Below are 17,368 nucleotides of genomic sequence, written 5' to 3'. Positions count from 1 at the left end.
CTATAATAGAAGAGAAAAACAATAGGAGCTCCATAATGGCATCATATGATTAAGATTTTGAGAAGTTTCAATAAATTGTTATAAAGTTTAATGACGAGTTTCGAATGCAAAACGGGTACTCCCCAATTACACCAATGCTTTGTTAAATGAACCCATTTAAAATAATTTGGATCCCCCAAATAGGACATGCACAACTACATCAAATTGTTAAGATTTGAGACATTTTCAGTAAATACTGCTTAAGTAAAAGCCTTTCAAATTGTAAACAATTAAGTATTATGCAAATGACGGATATAAAGATGACGATTGCAGATAATTCACTTGAACAAATCCGAAGTGAATACTCTGATGAGAAACATTTAATAACAAACATCTTTGTGATATAATAGGCAGAAACAAACACTTACTATTCTCGTCGTTACAGAAATGATAGTACCAAAAAATAAAAGTTCTTTCCTGTTGATATTGTAAAATATTTGTTTAAATATACGAAGAATGCATTGGAAAGCTTTCAAACTTTTAAAATACGGTGAAAAACACAAACTTTGCTATCTTTAACATGACGTTGAACTTTGACCTGATAATTTAGTAAAACTGCTATATATTGAGGCCAACAAGAGTTATTACCGGTCCTACTCATTCTACTTGACAGATAACAAGCTGATTCTGGTTTACTCCAAGAAACTATTGGTTGTGGTACACTGATTAATATATATATTATTAGTTACAGAGTGTGGTAGGTCACTAGCACGCTATGTAACGATTTTATTTTACAAACTATCTTTATTTGGTGAATTTAGATTAGAGTTGTCTCGTTTGCAATCATACAACAACTTCGAATTTTTATAGTAAAGTGTTCTGTGTTCAATTTTAAGAACCTTCTTCCATTGGTCTGCACTAAATGACTGATGTCAACAATAACAATTTAATATATCAACAACCTTGATATAACAATTTTACAACTTTCAGTACCTTTAAATAATCAAATAGTGCAAAGACGTACATGTAACTCCACTACTAACCGTTTATTGGAATAAACCCAGCTTCCCTACTAACTTAATATGGAATATACACGGTCTGCACTCGGATGCTTTTAACTAATCATATTCATAGAAATGTATAGGAGGAGGATAAATATATATACACATATTGTAATCAGTTGGTTTGGCAATTTCCCATGGCAGTCAGTCGGGTTCAATAACCCCAGTTGTTCGAACTGGTAGTCAAATGCGTTTTGTTAAATTATACATTTTCACTTTTTTTGGTGTTTTGGACAATGTTGTTTGTGCTGTATGAAGACCCCGCTATCACAAAATTTATTTTGCATGCACACGTATAACAATTGCGGTTTCTATCCAACGCAATCATAGGTTTGAAAGTTGTTTTCAATTTAGACTTGTTCATATATATATAGAAGGCATGAAAGCGCTATTGACAATAGTTTAACGAACTGTTATTATTTGATTTGAAATGTAGTCTGCGAATTTTACATCAATGGTTTTTATATAGTTCGGTCTCATAAAACATGTTTTAACCCCGCACCTGTCCCAAGTCAGAAGCCTTTCGCCTTTGTTAATCTTGTATGTTTTTTTTTTTAATTTAGTTCATTTATATAGATTGGGGTTAAGTGTGACTTCCATTTTCATTGAACTAGTACACTTTTTTGTTTAGGAGCAAGTTGAACCCGGTTCCACGTGCGAGTTTGTTTTCCCGCTGTACTGGAGACCCATTGGTGGCCGTCAGCTGTGTTCTGTTCCTAGGTCAGGAGTTTTGTCTTTTTGACACATTTCCCATTTCCATATCTATTTTACAGATATGGACACGTTATAGGGTGCACCCGAATTTGATTACACAGTACGAGTTTTTTTTTAGGCTGTACAAGGTGAAAATCTTTGCAGTTATGTGTGTAATATTCTGTGAAAAATATTGTCTTGAAATGCCAGAAAATTCTAATTTTCATTTACATGCAATGACAAAATGAATAGTATTTGTTCGAATGTGTTTCCCTTTGGTATACGCAACAATTTAAAAAACAAATGACGCGTCACTTTTATTTAGTATCTGCAGTTTTAATAATATTGCAATGAATTTAAAAAAAAAATACACACCTATAGAAGGAGTCATAAATCGTGAGCATTATTTTTATCAATTAAAGACATACCTGCATTAGAAATGTAGACAATGAGACTTAATACGATAATAAATCCAAAAAAATGTTTTCCTTTCATTTCTGTTAATTGAACAAGGAAGTTTATGAGTCAAGGAAGAATGTTTCACTACTTACTATGGGAAATGAATATAAATTATCTGTATGATACAGGGTATATATTTATTTGTTAGTTCAACTAGAAATTAAAATACATTTTCTTTTATCAAAAGCAGTTTTAACCATGCAAAAACATGTTTTCGCAATAATTTTTGTTTTAAGATAAAAACTTTAAAGTTATTTTTTAATGTACATAGTGATGTGTGGCATGAATATGTGTAGCATAAATCTCTATCTATCTTTCAAACACCGTTTTTGGAATATTCACATGTAGTTTTTCGACTAGTTGTCTTAATAAACGTACATAAAATTTGAAATATTATGTTTGATATAGATTCTACAACTGAATTGCGTGTGATACGATATTTCTCCACTTGAGACAGTAAATAAATGTTTATATATATCTGCCCTGAAATTTTCAGACGATTCAGACACCCCATTGTTGGGTTACTACCCATGAATTAGTAAATTTAAGATAATCTTGCAGTATGTGTTTATTATCCTGAATATTATTATAGATAGTGATAAACTGTAAGCAGAGGTATCGTTGAGCAAATTAAGATCTCGAATAAGATAGCTTGACCCAAATTGTTGATTGACCCCTTAAGGAGTTATAGTCCTTTATTTAATGTAGTCATTTTTTAACAATGTATGTAAAGTTGTGTAATGTTTTACAAAAGTGTCTCCTCTAAAACTACTAAGTCCAATAAAACCAATCTTGATCACAATCATCATTTGGGTATCTTGTTTTTAAAAATGTTTCCAATTACTCCGTCTTCCAAACAATTCAATCTGGCCGTCATGGCTAAAAATAGAACATAGGGGTAAACTGCAAATTTGTGTTTATATACCTGAAATAAAGCATTTAGAACTACTAATCTGATATGTGGTAGAAATGTCCAGACAAATCAGACAACCTGTATTATCCAACCGGCATGACCGCTATCGATAAATAAAGAGCATAGGGGTTTACTTTATAGAAGTCTATGGGAAAAAATGTCAAATGGTCACGACTTGAACACTTATTACAATAATGGCAAAGGGTATTCAGTTACTATTGTAAGACTACTCTAGGTGAACTGCTTTTAATCTAACTACTGTGCCTCATTCAATTAAACTCTCGATCATAATTGGAGTATCTTATACTATTTATTATAATTTTAACCTTTTTTACATGATTTCAAAAAACCACAGTAGATACAGGTGAGCGATACATGCTCTTGAGAGCCTCTTGCTTGTTTTGTATATAACTATCGTTTGAATTTTGTTATATTTGTAATTTCTGTGCATTTAACAGCTTGTTATGTGGTACAAGTGTTTCTTATTGTTGAAGGCCATTTGCAATTGGTGACCTATATTTGCTATATTTTACTTCATTATTGAAGTCAAGGAAAACTGTTTTTTTTTAATGATTTTTTTTTAAGATGCAGCAAATATATTATCAAATCATCATTCAATTTAAAACATCATCAAATTGATTGTATAAGGAAAGTGACAAATTTTCAAACTAATACTTTTTATAAAATTCCCGAAAATAGTAAACTGGAACTTTTATTATATTCCCTTTTTTACACACGATAGACCAAACATTATTGTTTACGGAAACTGACAAAAATCGATAACGATTGTTCATTATTATAAAACAGGAAACCAGCAAATACGTCAAATATAAAGTAAAATTTGTCTTTATTTTATCATGACAAACAATGAGTATGATACATATCTTATATTTAGTTAAAATCTTCCTTAAAACACTTAACCTGAATCATTTTTGAATAGTAAACATGTTTATTTTTATGATCATGTTAAAATAGATGTTGCAAAACCTTTTTCAACATATGGATAAAACCTTGGTCAGTTGTTTAATAGCTCAACATAACTTGGACTTATTGACTGCTTTCTAAGTTAACTTGAGAATTTTTAAGCAGTCAAGCAAGTTAACTTCGTCGTTTGTGGACCAGACCTACTGTCTGCTTTTTTCGGACTGCTGCAGACCTATCGACAGGTCTGCTCCAGACCAGACCTGTGGACAAGTCTGCTTTTAACCAGTCCTGAGGACAGGTCTGCCCCAGACCAGACCTGTGGACAAGTCTGCTTTTGACCAGTCCTGGGGACAGGTCTGCCTCAGACCAGACCTGTGGACAGGTCTGCTCCTGACCAGACCTGTTGACAAGTCTGCTATTGACCAGACCTAAGGATAGGTCTGCTTATGACATATTATCGTGTTTAAGAGTTTTCATATCAGACTTGATCTTTAATTAAAATAAGTAAACAACATTCGCATTGTTTTTCCACAGATATCATTTATTATTTACTCGCAAGACTCTACTAGTCTATTATACAAATTCTCTTTTTTTTATTTGATATACATGTATTCTTATATAAATAAAAAAAATGGCTATACAATCACACAGAGAGTTTTTTTTTATTAGAAGGCGGATAGAAAGGTTATCCAACGCATCGGAACAATATTCTTATATCACGGGATATCAACAACATTGTTGACGTTGCTTCGTTCCCCGTTTTTTACCTGTCCCTTTCTAAAAATTTTATGCATAATTTATACATGCATGGATTATTTCATTGTTATTCAACTATGTTTGCATTGGATTTACTATTCTATTTTCCGCAGAACATTCTAACAGAAATTGTACAGTGTCCGTAAGCATACGGTGTGGTAAAACAATCAACAATCTCGCCAAATTCGTCAGATTTATCGAGAGATTTGTCTTTGCCGATTATGATATTGATATATGGGACTTCCCAAAATTATACTCAATGCGAACTTAAGTTACTGAAATAGTTGTCACTTGACGTTTAACTATAAATAAAATCAATCAACCGACAAAATAGATAAACAGTATACTATTCCCAGAAGAAAACCTCATATACTTTGTTTTTTATTTAAAAATCATTGTAAATCAGTACAAATGGATTTAGACATGTCAGTCATGTCAGTGTTGGTACTTTGATGATGCGGCATAATAGTGATGTTTTATACACCATCATGAACTACTATATATGTAGTGACTGTTATTATGAATAAAGAGATGAAATGCTGACACTCTGAATTTATTCAGAATTTTTTTTGCATTAATTTAATAGTTTTCCAATATATTGATTACGTGTACATTTTGGGTCCTACTCAAATGTGCGCAGGAGTGCAAAGAGAGGACATTAAGGCGCTCGGTACAATACTACACTGGAATATAGATTTGCAAATTAAAGTGCACATATGCCGTCAGTTATGATTAAATAATTTTGTTGTACAAGTCAGCATGGGGTATCAAAACTACTGAAATTTTGTTACATATCAATATTTTGAATAAAAAGAGGACATGCTGGCACCCTAAATTTATGCGAACAAAAATTTGTTGTTATTATATTGCAATATTGCTGTAGATTGTATTATACATTGAATCCTGACATAAAAAATATTGCTGATATACTATGCTGGTATATAGATTTACAAATTAAAGTGCACATAAAGTCAATTTTGGTCAATGCGTTCAAATAATTTTGTTGTACAAGTCAGCATGAGGTATCAAAACTACTGAAATTTTGTTACGTATCAGTATTTTGAGTAAAAAGAGGACATGCTGGCACCCTTAATTAAAGTGAACAAAAATTTGTTGTCATTGTATTGCAATATTGTTGTCCATTGTAATTATACATTGAATCCTGACATAAAAAATATTGCTGATATACTATGTGGGTACATATATATAGATTAACAAATAAAAGTGCACATATGGTCAGTTTTGGTTGATGCGGTCCAAAATTTTGTTGTACAAATCAGCATGAGGTACTAAAACTATTGAAATTTTGTTACGTATCAGTATTTTGAGTAAAAAGAGGACATGCTGGCACCCTAAATTTATGCGAAAAAAATTTGTTGTTATTATATTGCAATATTGCTGTCCATTGTATTATACATTGAATCCTGACATAAAAATATGGCTAATTTACTATGCGGTATATAGATTTACAAATTATAGTGCACATATGGTCAGTTTTGGACAATGTGGTCAAATAATTTAGTTGTACAAGTCATCATGAGGTATTAAAACTACTGAAATTTTGTTACGTATCAGTATTTTGAGTAAACAGAGGACATGCTGGCACCCTCAATTTATGCGAGAAAAAATTGTTGTTATTATGTTGCAATATTGCTGTCATGGCTGTCCATTGTAATATACATTGAATCCTGACATGAAAAATATGGCTGATTTACTATGCGGGTATATAGATTTACAAATGAAAGTGCACACATGGTCAGTTTTGGTTGATACGGTCAAATAATTTTGTTGTACAAGTCAGCATGAGATATCAAAACTGATGAAATTTTGTTACGTATCAGTATTTTGAGTAAAAAGAGGACATGCTGGCACCCTAAATTTATGCGAACAAAAATTTGTAGTTATTATATTGCAATATTGCTGTAGATTGTATAATACATTGAATCCTGACATAAAAAAATATTGCTGATTTACTATGCAGGTATATAGATTTACAAATATAAGTGCACATATGGTCAGTTTTGGTGGATGCGGTCAAATAATTTTGTTGTACAAATCAGCATGAGATATCAAAACTACTGAAATTTTGTTACGTATCAGTATTTTGAGTAAAAAGAGGACATGCTGGCACCCTAAATTTATGCGACCACAAATTTGTTGTTATTATATTGCAATATTGCTGTCCATTGTATCATACATTGAATACTGACATAAAAATATGGCTAATTTACTATGCAGGTATATAGATTTACAAATTATAGTGCACATATGGTCAGTTGTGGACAATGCGGTAAAATAATTTAGTTGTACAAGTTAGCATGAGGTATCAAAACTACTGAAATTTTGTTACGTATCAATATTTTGAATATAATTTTATGCGAACAAAAATTTGTAGTCATGTGTTTAAATGAAATAAACTATTGCTGATTGTGGCTGCATAGTTCAGGGATTATAACTAACAAGGACGTATACAACTAACATCAAATATACTTTTTTTCAAAGATATACATAATAAAGTGCATATATGATTGAATTTAATAGGTATAGGAATATATATTCAGTGCCCGTTATCGTTGTAACCAAGATCGTTTTTATAATAGATAGATTGTCAGATCACAGATACATTTGTGTTAAAAGCAACGTGTTATGCGTTCTTAATTTTCAAATATTTGTATTTAATCCGGTTTATAAATCGGAATTATTAATTTTACTTTATTTTCGATGTTTATACTACGAAACAAAGATATGAAAAATATTTTTAAAAAATCGATGTAGAGCGGTCCTGGTTACAAGTTAACTTAGTGTTGAGCAGAACATTGAAAAGTTAACTTGGGAACAGGTCTGGTTTTGATCGGATTTGTCAAAGCAAAAGTTAACTTATGTTAACTTTGTGGCAGGACTGGTTTCGAAGTTAACTTATGTTAACTTTATGACAAGACTGGTTCCGAAGTTAACTTATGTTAACTTAATATGACAGGACTGGTTCGAAGTTAACTTATATCAATAGCGGACCTGTTTCAAAGTTAATTTTTGGCAGACAAAAAAAGCAGTCCTAGGACCATGTCCGCTTTTCAAGTTAACTAGATTTTGGTCCTAGGACTGGTCAGAGCAGTCTTAAATCCGGTCACAGGTTAACTTTGACCAGTCCAAATGACTGGTCATCAAGTAAACTTGCTGTACAGGTTAGGACTGCATCCATCTGTAAGGAGTGAACCAATTTGTACCATTTAATTTGATATTTTCTGCTATGATGATACCGTTATGTGTTAGTTAAGTGCTGATTAGTTCAATTTAATTTTTTATATCGGTAGTTGTCTTTCAATTACCATTATATTTAATTCAAATTTGTTTGTTTATTCGGTTTATAATAATGTTATAAAGGAATGTTCGTTGGAGTTTTTAATATAATTTATTTTTTATTTGATATTGATGACATGCATACGATTAATTTGTAACCTGCGATCTTTATTCCCATGTCCAAATACCTAATAAGGGGATTGTTTGATCAGTGCGACAAAAATGTTGATAGTTCGACTTTCTATAGGATCGATCGATTACATTCTTTTTCACCTTGATTAAAATCACAGGAAAGTATTTTTAATATTTCGAACCTGACGACTGAGGCAACACGAACACATCCACAAACCTGTCAATCAACTCGTGATAGCGTCGGTAAAACTTCAGCAAAAAATTCAGCAAAAAAAAACCATTTGTTTTTTCATTACAAATTTTATTTATTACACTAATAGCTATTACCTTATGATATGGTACAAAAAATCGCCGCCACAGATGACTTTCAAAATGTTTATATAATTGAAAAGACTCAAAACTATCTCCTTTAGGTGCAAAAATGCCATTTTTGGGCAATAAAATTGAACTATTTTGTTGATCTGATTGGTGACCTATTTTTTGTTATAGTTTTCAAATAAGCTGTAAATAAACTAAATAATTGTAAAATTTATGCGATTTCTTTAATAAAGTTCTTATCTTATTTCGATATTACCGCTATTTCTCCTATTAGTTCAAAAGGAAAAAAGGAAATTAACAAAATTGTGTGCTTCTTGCGGAGGCAGATTGTGAGCTAAAACGAACGGTGACCCCATTTTTTATTTCATTTTTCTATTAGGTATATGATAAAGTTCATTTATAGAAAAATATAGCGAAAACTTATATTAAAACAAAATTTGTTTTATACCCGTGAGCCCCTTAAATCAAAATGTGCTGTTCTTTTTTGCGATACCTTTTGTCCTTAAAGATATGCTACCTGTATTTTAGCATTTCGTCGTTTAAATCAACATTGAATTTCAAAACATTTCTGGGAGAGATAGTTTATTGGAATACATCAGTTTTAGCATTTGTACCATTAAAAACCGCGGAAAGTCCCTAATCAAATGGCAAAATTAATCCAGTATTAAGTATGTGCTTTCTATACTGTTGAGTATAACTATGCATAGTTTTATTAAAAAAAACAAGGAGTCAAAAGCCGTGAATTTGTCTGATTAATAAAAAGCTGAAAATGAAACGTATCTATTGATCAGGGTTTGTATGTGCATTATTCATATATTTAAGGTTAATTACAAAAAAAATGAAGCTACAAATAATCAAATTGTCATTAGTATATACAACAAAGTATGTCAGCCCTAACAGCCTGTCATGATATTCTTGCTGCCTTTTTTCCGTAATTTTATCTGATATTGTTCCGAAAGAGATTCTTTGTAGTTGAGTTGCCTCCGTAGTCCATGTGAAATTCATTCTCAAAATGCTAAATGAATTGAACCACTTTTTGCGTTCTGCAATATTTTTATTTAAAGGTTTCATTGTTGTCCACACCTGATTAGGTCAAAGATGAAATCCATGTCATAATATGAATGAACAAATATCGTCCATTTTCTTTCCATTTATTATATTGTTTTATACCTTACTTCCTTTTGGAACAATAAACTTATATGGATTAAAAGATAGAACACGTTTTGTCTTAGTTCCGGTGTCATTTTGTTACTTGTTTTAATTGAAGGCAACAATGTTATATCGCTGTTCAAAGGTTATGAATCGATTGAGTGAAAAACAAATCAGGGAAAGTGTTTTTTTTCGTTTTTGTTCTAGACTTTCCACTGATTTTCAGCACTACGTTAAATCTTACTGTGTCAGTCTCGTGCAAGTTAAACTGATAGAAGATTTCTGAAAATGTGTGAAAATATCTATATTTGTCTACAAAAGTAAGAAAACGAAAAAATCGAGGCAGACAAGGAGGTTTATACAATTTTATTTATGAAAAATAGTGTTTAAGCACAACAAATAAACAATACAATAAAAAACAACAAACAATAAAACAATAAAAGAAATTAAAAAAAAAAACAAGCATGCATGCCAAAGAAGAGCACATGTGTACATGCATATCTGTTTTTGTAAAATTTAATTATGTTGCCGCGCAAAAATCACTTTTGGAAACAATCATCAGAATGTTATATTATTCCAAATCACCTGCTGCTTCGCTTTGATGCGATACTACTAAATCCAATTTGTACAAAGAGTGATATACAAATTTATGCAAGGACAAGTTAAGCACAATAAATTAAAAAATAAGTAAACAAATACAAAATCAAAATGAAATAACAAATGATTCGGCGATATGCAAATCCATAAAATTCATTACTGCCAGGCTATTAAAATAAATGTACCCATAATATAATGGTCAATCATTTTAGATTGTACTTACAGCGATTTATCAAACCACGCCTCTTTTGGGGAGATTTAAAATATTCATAGAACATTAATTTTGTTGACATACTAGTTCCCAGTTCTTATCTGTAGGTTGAATCTCATAGAGACATAACTTGGGAAAGTTACCAGAAATTTTACATGTAAATATTATTAATATTAAAATCTATGGTAACCCTACTGTCGAGGTAGGGAGAGTAAAGAAATTTAGTGTTAGTTTAAACCCTTAGAAGTTCGGGGTATAAAACGTTGAAAAATATGCCGCACAGCCCTATAGTTTGACCTTTGAAAACAATAGTAGTGTATATGAACTTTCAATTCTAGGATATGATTTTTTTCAAAACTTCATAGTAAAAGTTGTACAGTTTTAGCCGTAAAGGGAGTTCCTATGGGAAAATGCCTTGTCAATATTTACAGAAATGCAACCTGCAGACCATAACCTAACTTAGAAAACATGAAAGTAAAAGTGATTTGGGTCAAATACTTATTTACTGGCCTAGGTTCAACAAACTTATCACAACGTATGTACAAAACATAATGAAAATACATATATTTATCTAATACTATGAAAATGTATCCCTTTCCGAACCCTTTGTTTAAAATGTTTTAATCAACTTGTGGTTATGTGTGAACTCAAAAGATTATTGGATTAGTTTAAGGGTCATAACCTTTTTAGGTAACTTGATGAATCAGAATATGCTAACAGGTGTTGATGTGAAAGGAACGCGAAGGTGGTTTTCGTTTAACAAAACAGGAAAATGTATTTTATAATCATTAAAGAAACAGACTCTTCTATAGTTACTCGTGGATTATCGGATTTATACAATCTCGATAGTTACATTATCAATTAAAAGTCCTCGCCAAGGCTCGGACTTTAAAATTGATAATTTAAGTATCTCGATTGGATAAATCTGATAATCCACTGGTATCAATGGAAAAATCTATATATACATTGTATAATTAAAAAAAACATATATACATATATATATATATATACAAAATAAAATTGGGAATAAACACAAACGACTAAAACAACAAATTATCTATTTTATTGCTGTTCTTCATATAAAATTATAGTGATACTTTCAATACGGAGCAGAAGTCATAGCTCATTGCAAATTCAAGACGGACCCTATCAAACCTTTGATCAGGATTCTAAGCGAGATGTTAAATATACTATGTTTGTGTTTACATGTTTATCGTAGTAATAGCGATGAATCACCATCCTAGTTATTCATATGTAAAAGCTATTGATTTAATTGATATAAAAACATGTAGTTTGTGTGCCAATGAGACAACTCCCCATTCAAGTCACAATTTGTAAAAGAAAACCAATAAAGGTTAGAGTCTTGGCTCAAACAGCATGTTGTAAAACCATATCTACAAAAAAAAAGATAGAGTCGGCAAGTTATTCGATAAACGAATATGTATGAACTGTCTCCAAGTACTGTGTCAACACTTTGTAACAAAACTCATAATCATCCTGGAATAGATAAAAAACAAAACTGTTAAAACGGTCGGGATATTACCATGCAATAAAATAAGAACAAATCATTATTATGGTTATGGTGGAAAAGTTTACATCCACTAAAACTTAGAACCTACATATTACTGCAAACATGCACATATAAATCAGCTGAGATACAATTGATACCTAAAGTTAAAACCACAACCACCATCAAATCTACTCAAGCAAAAAGGATTTGATATTATTTAACTTAAACGTTTTTTTGTATACTTTTGAAAGCTAAGACTTTATGATATCTAATCAATGTTTGAACACTTTTTATAATCGTGAAAACGTTTGGGAATATAAGATGCAGTGCAATGTCAAAAGCAAGTTATTCTAAGAAACAAAAGCTGATAGAACCTCTAATTGCTGGATGTTTAGAGCAAAACATTTCACAAATCAAGGAATGCCCTGTATAAACACATGACGGAACCTCGACATTTTAAGTATAAACCCATTGTTAGGAAGAAACGCAACAGTAATATACCGCTGTTCGAAATTCATAAATCGATAGAGAAACAACAAATCCGGGTTACAAACTAAAACTGAGGGAAACGTATCAAATATAAGAGAACTGCGACACAACAGAAACACAACATTAAAATGTAATTCGGAAATCTTTTGTATAACTGTCTTTATTTTTAATAAGATAATTAATTTATTATCTAGCTATGTCGGTATTGTTTTCTAAATCAAACTGTAAACCAAATGTGTCGTATACATTTAGTTAAACCAAAGTAAAATCTAATAAATGAACTGGATGAGTAATGATCTCTACCATAACACAGGAATACAACAGAACAACAATAAGATTTACAACTACAAACGATAAGACATTTGACAAAATCCGAGGAGAATAAAAAATTATAATAGTAAATGTGTGCTATATCAAATTGTAAAAATTGTTTTAATGCTCTTCAACTTTGTAATTGTTTGGCTTTATAAATATTTTGATATGAGCGTCACTGATGAGTCTTATGTAGACGAAACGCGCGTCTGGCGTACTAAATTATAATCCTGGTACCTTTGATAACTATTTAAGTATAAGTCATTATTTTATAAATTCAGACTCATTCTAAGCCAACTCAGTGTGACAGCAATATGTATGTCCTCTTACAGAAAACATTAATCCCCTGATATTGTAAAAAAACTTATCTGTTATGGTTGTATTTGTTAACGATTGATAACTGTTTCCATTTTTTGTAAAAAGTAAAATCACAAAAATACTGACCTCCTAGGAAAATTCAAAACGGAAAGTCCCGACAACTGTCATATTTCTTACTTGGTACAGGCATTTTCAAATGTAGAAATGGAGAATTGAACCTGGTTTTATAACACTAAAACTCTCACAAATTTGACAGTCGCATCAAATTCCAGTATATTTACAACGATGCATGAACAAAACAGACATAACAGGTAAAATAGTCACAATATGGGAACAGCAGTCATCACTGTGTCACAATCTCAAAACAAACAAATATTTAACAAAAAAGCACAAAAAGCATCTATTAAATGTGTAACCATATTGTTATGTGTATTGATAAATGCAGTGGATTCACTAAATGCGTTTTATGTTAAGTCATTATCTTACAATTTTAATGGCAGATAAGGTCCAATAGAGACCTTGGATAAGAAACATTCTGTTCTTGAGTGGTATATGTAATCTCTTACGTTACCACTAGGTTATTCGAAGAAAACTTACAAGTACTTTGATGAAGTCGTCATCAATTCTTTTAAGTAATATTGCGTATTCCATCAACGAAAATTTTGTCTCCCTTTCGATTGCTCCGACGGATTGTAGACACAAACTGACAGCACCACAAACAGAAAATCTTTTCCCTTTGCTATAATATATATATATTTAAAAAGAAAGATAATAATGATTTTATATCACCAAAATATTTCGGCATATCATCGAGCATACAAATCTAAAACAACAATTATGTTATCAGCTTACATTGTGCCAATGAAACTGCATGGGGTATACTTGTATGTGAAAGCAACTGAATGTAACATATATCTGGACACAGGGCTACTTATAAGCATTAAATAAAAAGAAAAAGAAAACATAGTAGTTTTGATATTAACTATTCATGTGGTATATTCTGTTTATTTTTTCTTAAGATTTGAAGTTAAGGTAGATATTATAATCCATAGAATGTTTTAATAATTTTCCAAAATGTAGTTTATATTATGCTTTTTAAAAAAATAATAATAATAAGAATGGGTCACGGGTCGTATTTTCACGCTACAGGTTTTTCAAAATTGGCAGATTTTGTATAGATTATGCATGGAAAACCCAGTTTTCTGTCATAAAATGAAAACTACACCATAGAATTTTGAGATAAAATATGAGAAGATAGCTTAAATAGTATGCTTCAGATAATAAAAAGAAAAAAATGGGGTCACCGGACCCGTTTTCTTGCTACATAATAAAATAGGCAAATTCCTAACACATTCTATTGTAAAAGTACCTTTATCTGAAGTATCTGCCCTTACATTTGAGTTGCCTCTTATGTGATAAAGTTGGGAAAAAAATTTCTGTTTTATGAAAAATACAACCATAAATATGATAAAACATGTCATTTTCTATTTTGAAATGAAAATTCTTACTCATGCATTACCTACTACTCTCAAAATTTGCTCATTCTATTAAAGATCTTGACCGATTTTTCTTAGTATTTCAAAATCCAAGATGGAGGAAGACACCCTACATGTATCTACCTTAAGTCAGACAGTTTGAGAAGCACTTGAATAGTTCTGAGTTAAACAGGAACATCAAAATTGCACTGGTTAGCTTTCTAAATATATCCCCAGTACGTGTTCATGCTCTATCTAAGCTCATAACTTCATCCCTTATAGATTGCATTTGTATATTGATATCATTGTCCTTTCTTGAATGTAGTTTTTAGCAGAAGACATTGCGGAGATAAATTTGAAAATATGCGTATTCCTGTGGTCCGATAGTAGAACGTCAAACTAAATCGCTGTATGCATGTAACGTATTTGAACTACAATTTATGGTGTTATCCAGTAACAATAACTATAGAAACATTGCGGTATTATCAGTGCTCTCCGTTTTATATATTTTTATTCTATACCCAAAATAAATTAACGCTTGGCACACATATGCTGAACGGACATCTGTCTTTCGTTTCTTCATTTGCCCCGGACAAACATATGTCGTAATCAGTCAAATAATTATAATATTTACACAGAGATAATTGAAAAGAACAAAAAATGTTTGCTTAGTAAAGATATTTAGAGAACTTGAAAACAAACAAATTAGAATTGCAATGTACCTTAAACATGTTGATTTTACCTAAATATTGTGTAGCGTTTTTGTTAACATTTGTCAGGGTCGTGTATCGGTTTACAAAACGTCAGGTTGTGATTAGACACTTATTCTGTCATTTTCAAATAAAAAGCAGATACAACAGGGTCTGTTTTTCACAAACACAAGTCAAAATATGCAGTATTTGCCTTTTTAATGTTGAAAACATATTTGCATCCTTTGACAATAACATTCTCTGATATTAATCATATTTCAATGCCGTCATGGTTAGTCGTTTGGCGGATAAATAACTCATTTTTTCATATTTCTTTGATATGACGCATGCGTAATTTTATATTTGACATACTAGATGTATTGTTTACCTGCCAGTCATCAGAGTTGGTCGACCCTCTTCTATTTTCACTTTGTCTAGTAATGAACAGATACTTTCTATAGGTGGGTATTTATCAGAATCATCCCAATTTGTTTTGAATATTTTCACGTGATGCTTTGTTTTTGATTTCTGGAACATGAAGGCATTTGTTTTATTTCTTTTTATTTGCATGTTTCATCACAGTTGCTGTTAACAAAAATGCTATCGACAATGCATCATTTGTCCCTGCTCTCATAACTAAGTTGTATTGATATCTTTCTGAATTCAATTGTGTAATGTGTTTCTCAATTTTGTCCTATTCCCAGGCATGAACATCACGAATTTAATTTGTATGACGGTTATTGTAAGTGATATCATCTCACGACACACTCACTCGTGCGACATACTCGATCTCCTTTTTGTCATGCAATTTCGTCTGTCTATATTTTACAATAAAATTGAAAAAGGAAATCGGGAATGTGTCAAAGCGACAACAACCCGACCATAGAGCAGACAACAGCCGAAGGCCACCAATGGGTCTTCAATGTAGCGAGAATTCCCGCATCCGTAGGTGTCCTTCAGCTGGCACCTTAAAATATGTATACTAGTACAGTGATAATGGACGTCATACTAAACTCCGAATTATACACAAGAAACTAAAATAAAAAATCATACAAGAATAACAAAGGCCAGAGGCTCCTGACTTGGGACAGGCGCAAAATTGCAGCGGGGTTAAACATGTTTATGAGATCTCAACCCCCCCTTTACCCTCTAGCCAATGTAGAAAAGTAAACGCATAACAATACGCACCTTTATACATTTACAGGTTTTGAAAATCTTTAAAAAATGATACTTTATATCATCGAGGTTTTGATACATGACCTTTAGTTTTTCAGTCCATAAATTTACTAAGATTTTGTACAAAACATTTAGTTTTTTTTACTTTAACATGTTTAAGATGCTACGACATCCGTCCCAAATAACGGTACTTTAGTTTAAATGTGTCGAATTTTAATTACCAAGTATGCAAATGATTTGCAAATGCATTTCAGTAAAAATATTAATGATCAAGTTATTCAGCTTACCTTGCCATGTAAAATTAACCGTAGCATATATATGTTGTCATTTGTTTTCTCAGCAGAACGCATTTCTATTTCTAGCATTGCCACTTTGAAAACATCTTCGTGAGTGGGGCAAAAACTAGTAGTCTAGAATAAAATGTGCTCAACGAATACATTATGATAAATATATATTTATGGTTCGATTTTGTTCGTGTTTAAGATTACCAGTTGTTTTTATGTGTTTTTTTTTAATACTGGTTGAAACTTTAAAAAATTAATCAAAAACTGCATATCCGTTTAACTAAAATGAATACAACATTCAACTCTACAGAGTAAAACAAGAGAAACTTGTAATTCCTGTTGTCGATTACAACTCGTATCGCTACTATTCGTGTTCTCAGCTGCATTTGTGAATATTCCATGGAATTAATTACAACGTATATATAAATGCAGGAAAAATTGATTCGTAATGTTACTAATAAAATAAAATATTACAGAGTAAAACAAGAGAAACTTGTAATTCCTGTTGTCGATTACAACTCATATCGCTATTATTCGTGTTCTCAGCTGCATTTGTGAATATTCCATGGAATTAATTACAAAGTATATATAAATGCAGGAAAAATTGATTCGTAATGTTACTAATA

The 17,368-nt window shown here is 31.2% G+C and overlaps 1 protein-coding gene across 1 annotated transcript in view; it reads right to left on the bottom strand.

Moving 5' to 3' along the window:
* Positions 1–16,711: 16,711 nt before the first annotated feature.
* Positions 16,712–17,368, bottom strand: part of LOC143084129 (uncharacterized) — a 50,293-nt gene continuing 49,636 nt past the window's right edge. The window contains exon 22 of the mRNA XM_076260537.1: positions 16,712–16,868. Within this exon, the coding sequence (XP_076116652.1) occupies positions 16,737–16,868 (132 nt within the window). The 3' untranslated portion in view covers positions 16,712–16,736. The remainder of the gene's footprint in view (positions 16,869–17,368) is intronic.

The sequence above is a fragment of the Mytilus galloprovincialis genome, chromosome 7 (genome assembly GCF_965363235.1).
Source record: "Mytilus galloprovincialis chromosome 7, xbMytGall1.hap1.1, whole genome shotgun sequence".
Classification (NCBI taxonomy): Eukaryota; Metazoa; Mollusca; class Bivalvia; order Mytilida; family Mytilidae; genus Mytilus; species Mytilus galloprovincialis.
The sequence above is the reverse complement of the archived record's forward strand: the minus strand, read 5'-3'. Positions and strand labels throughout refer to the sequence as shown.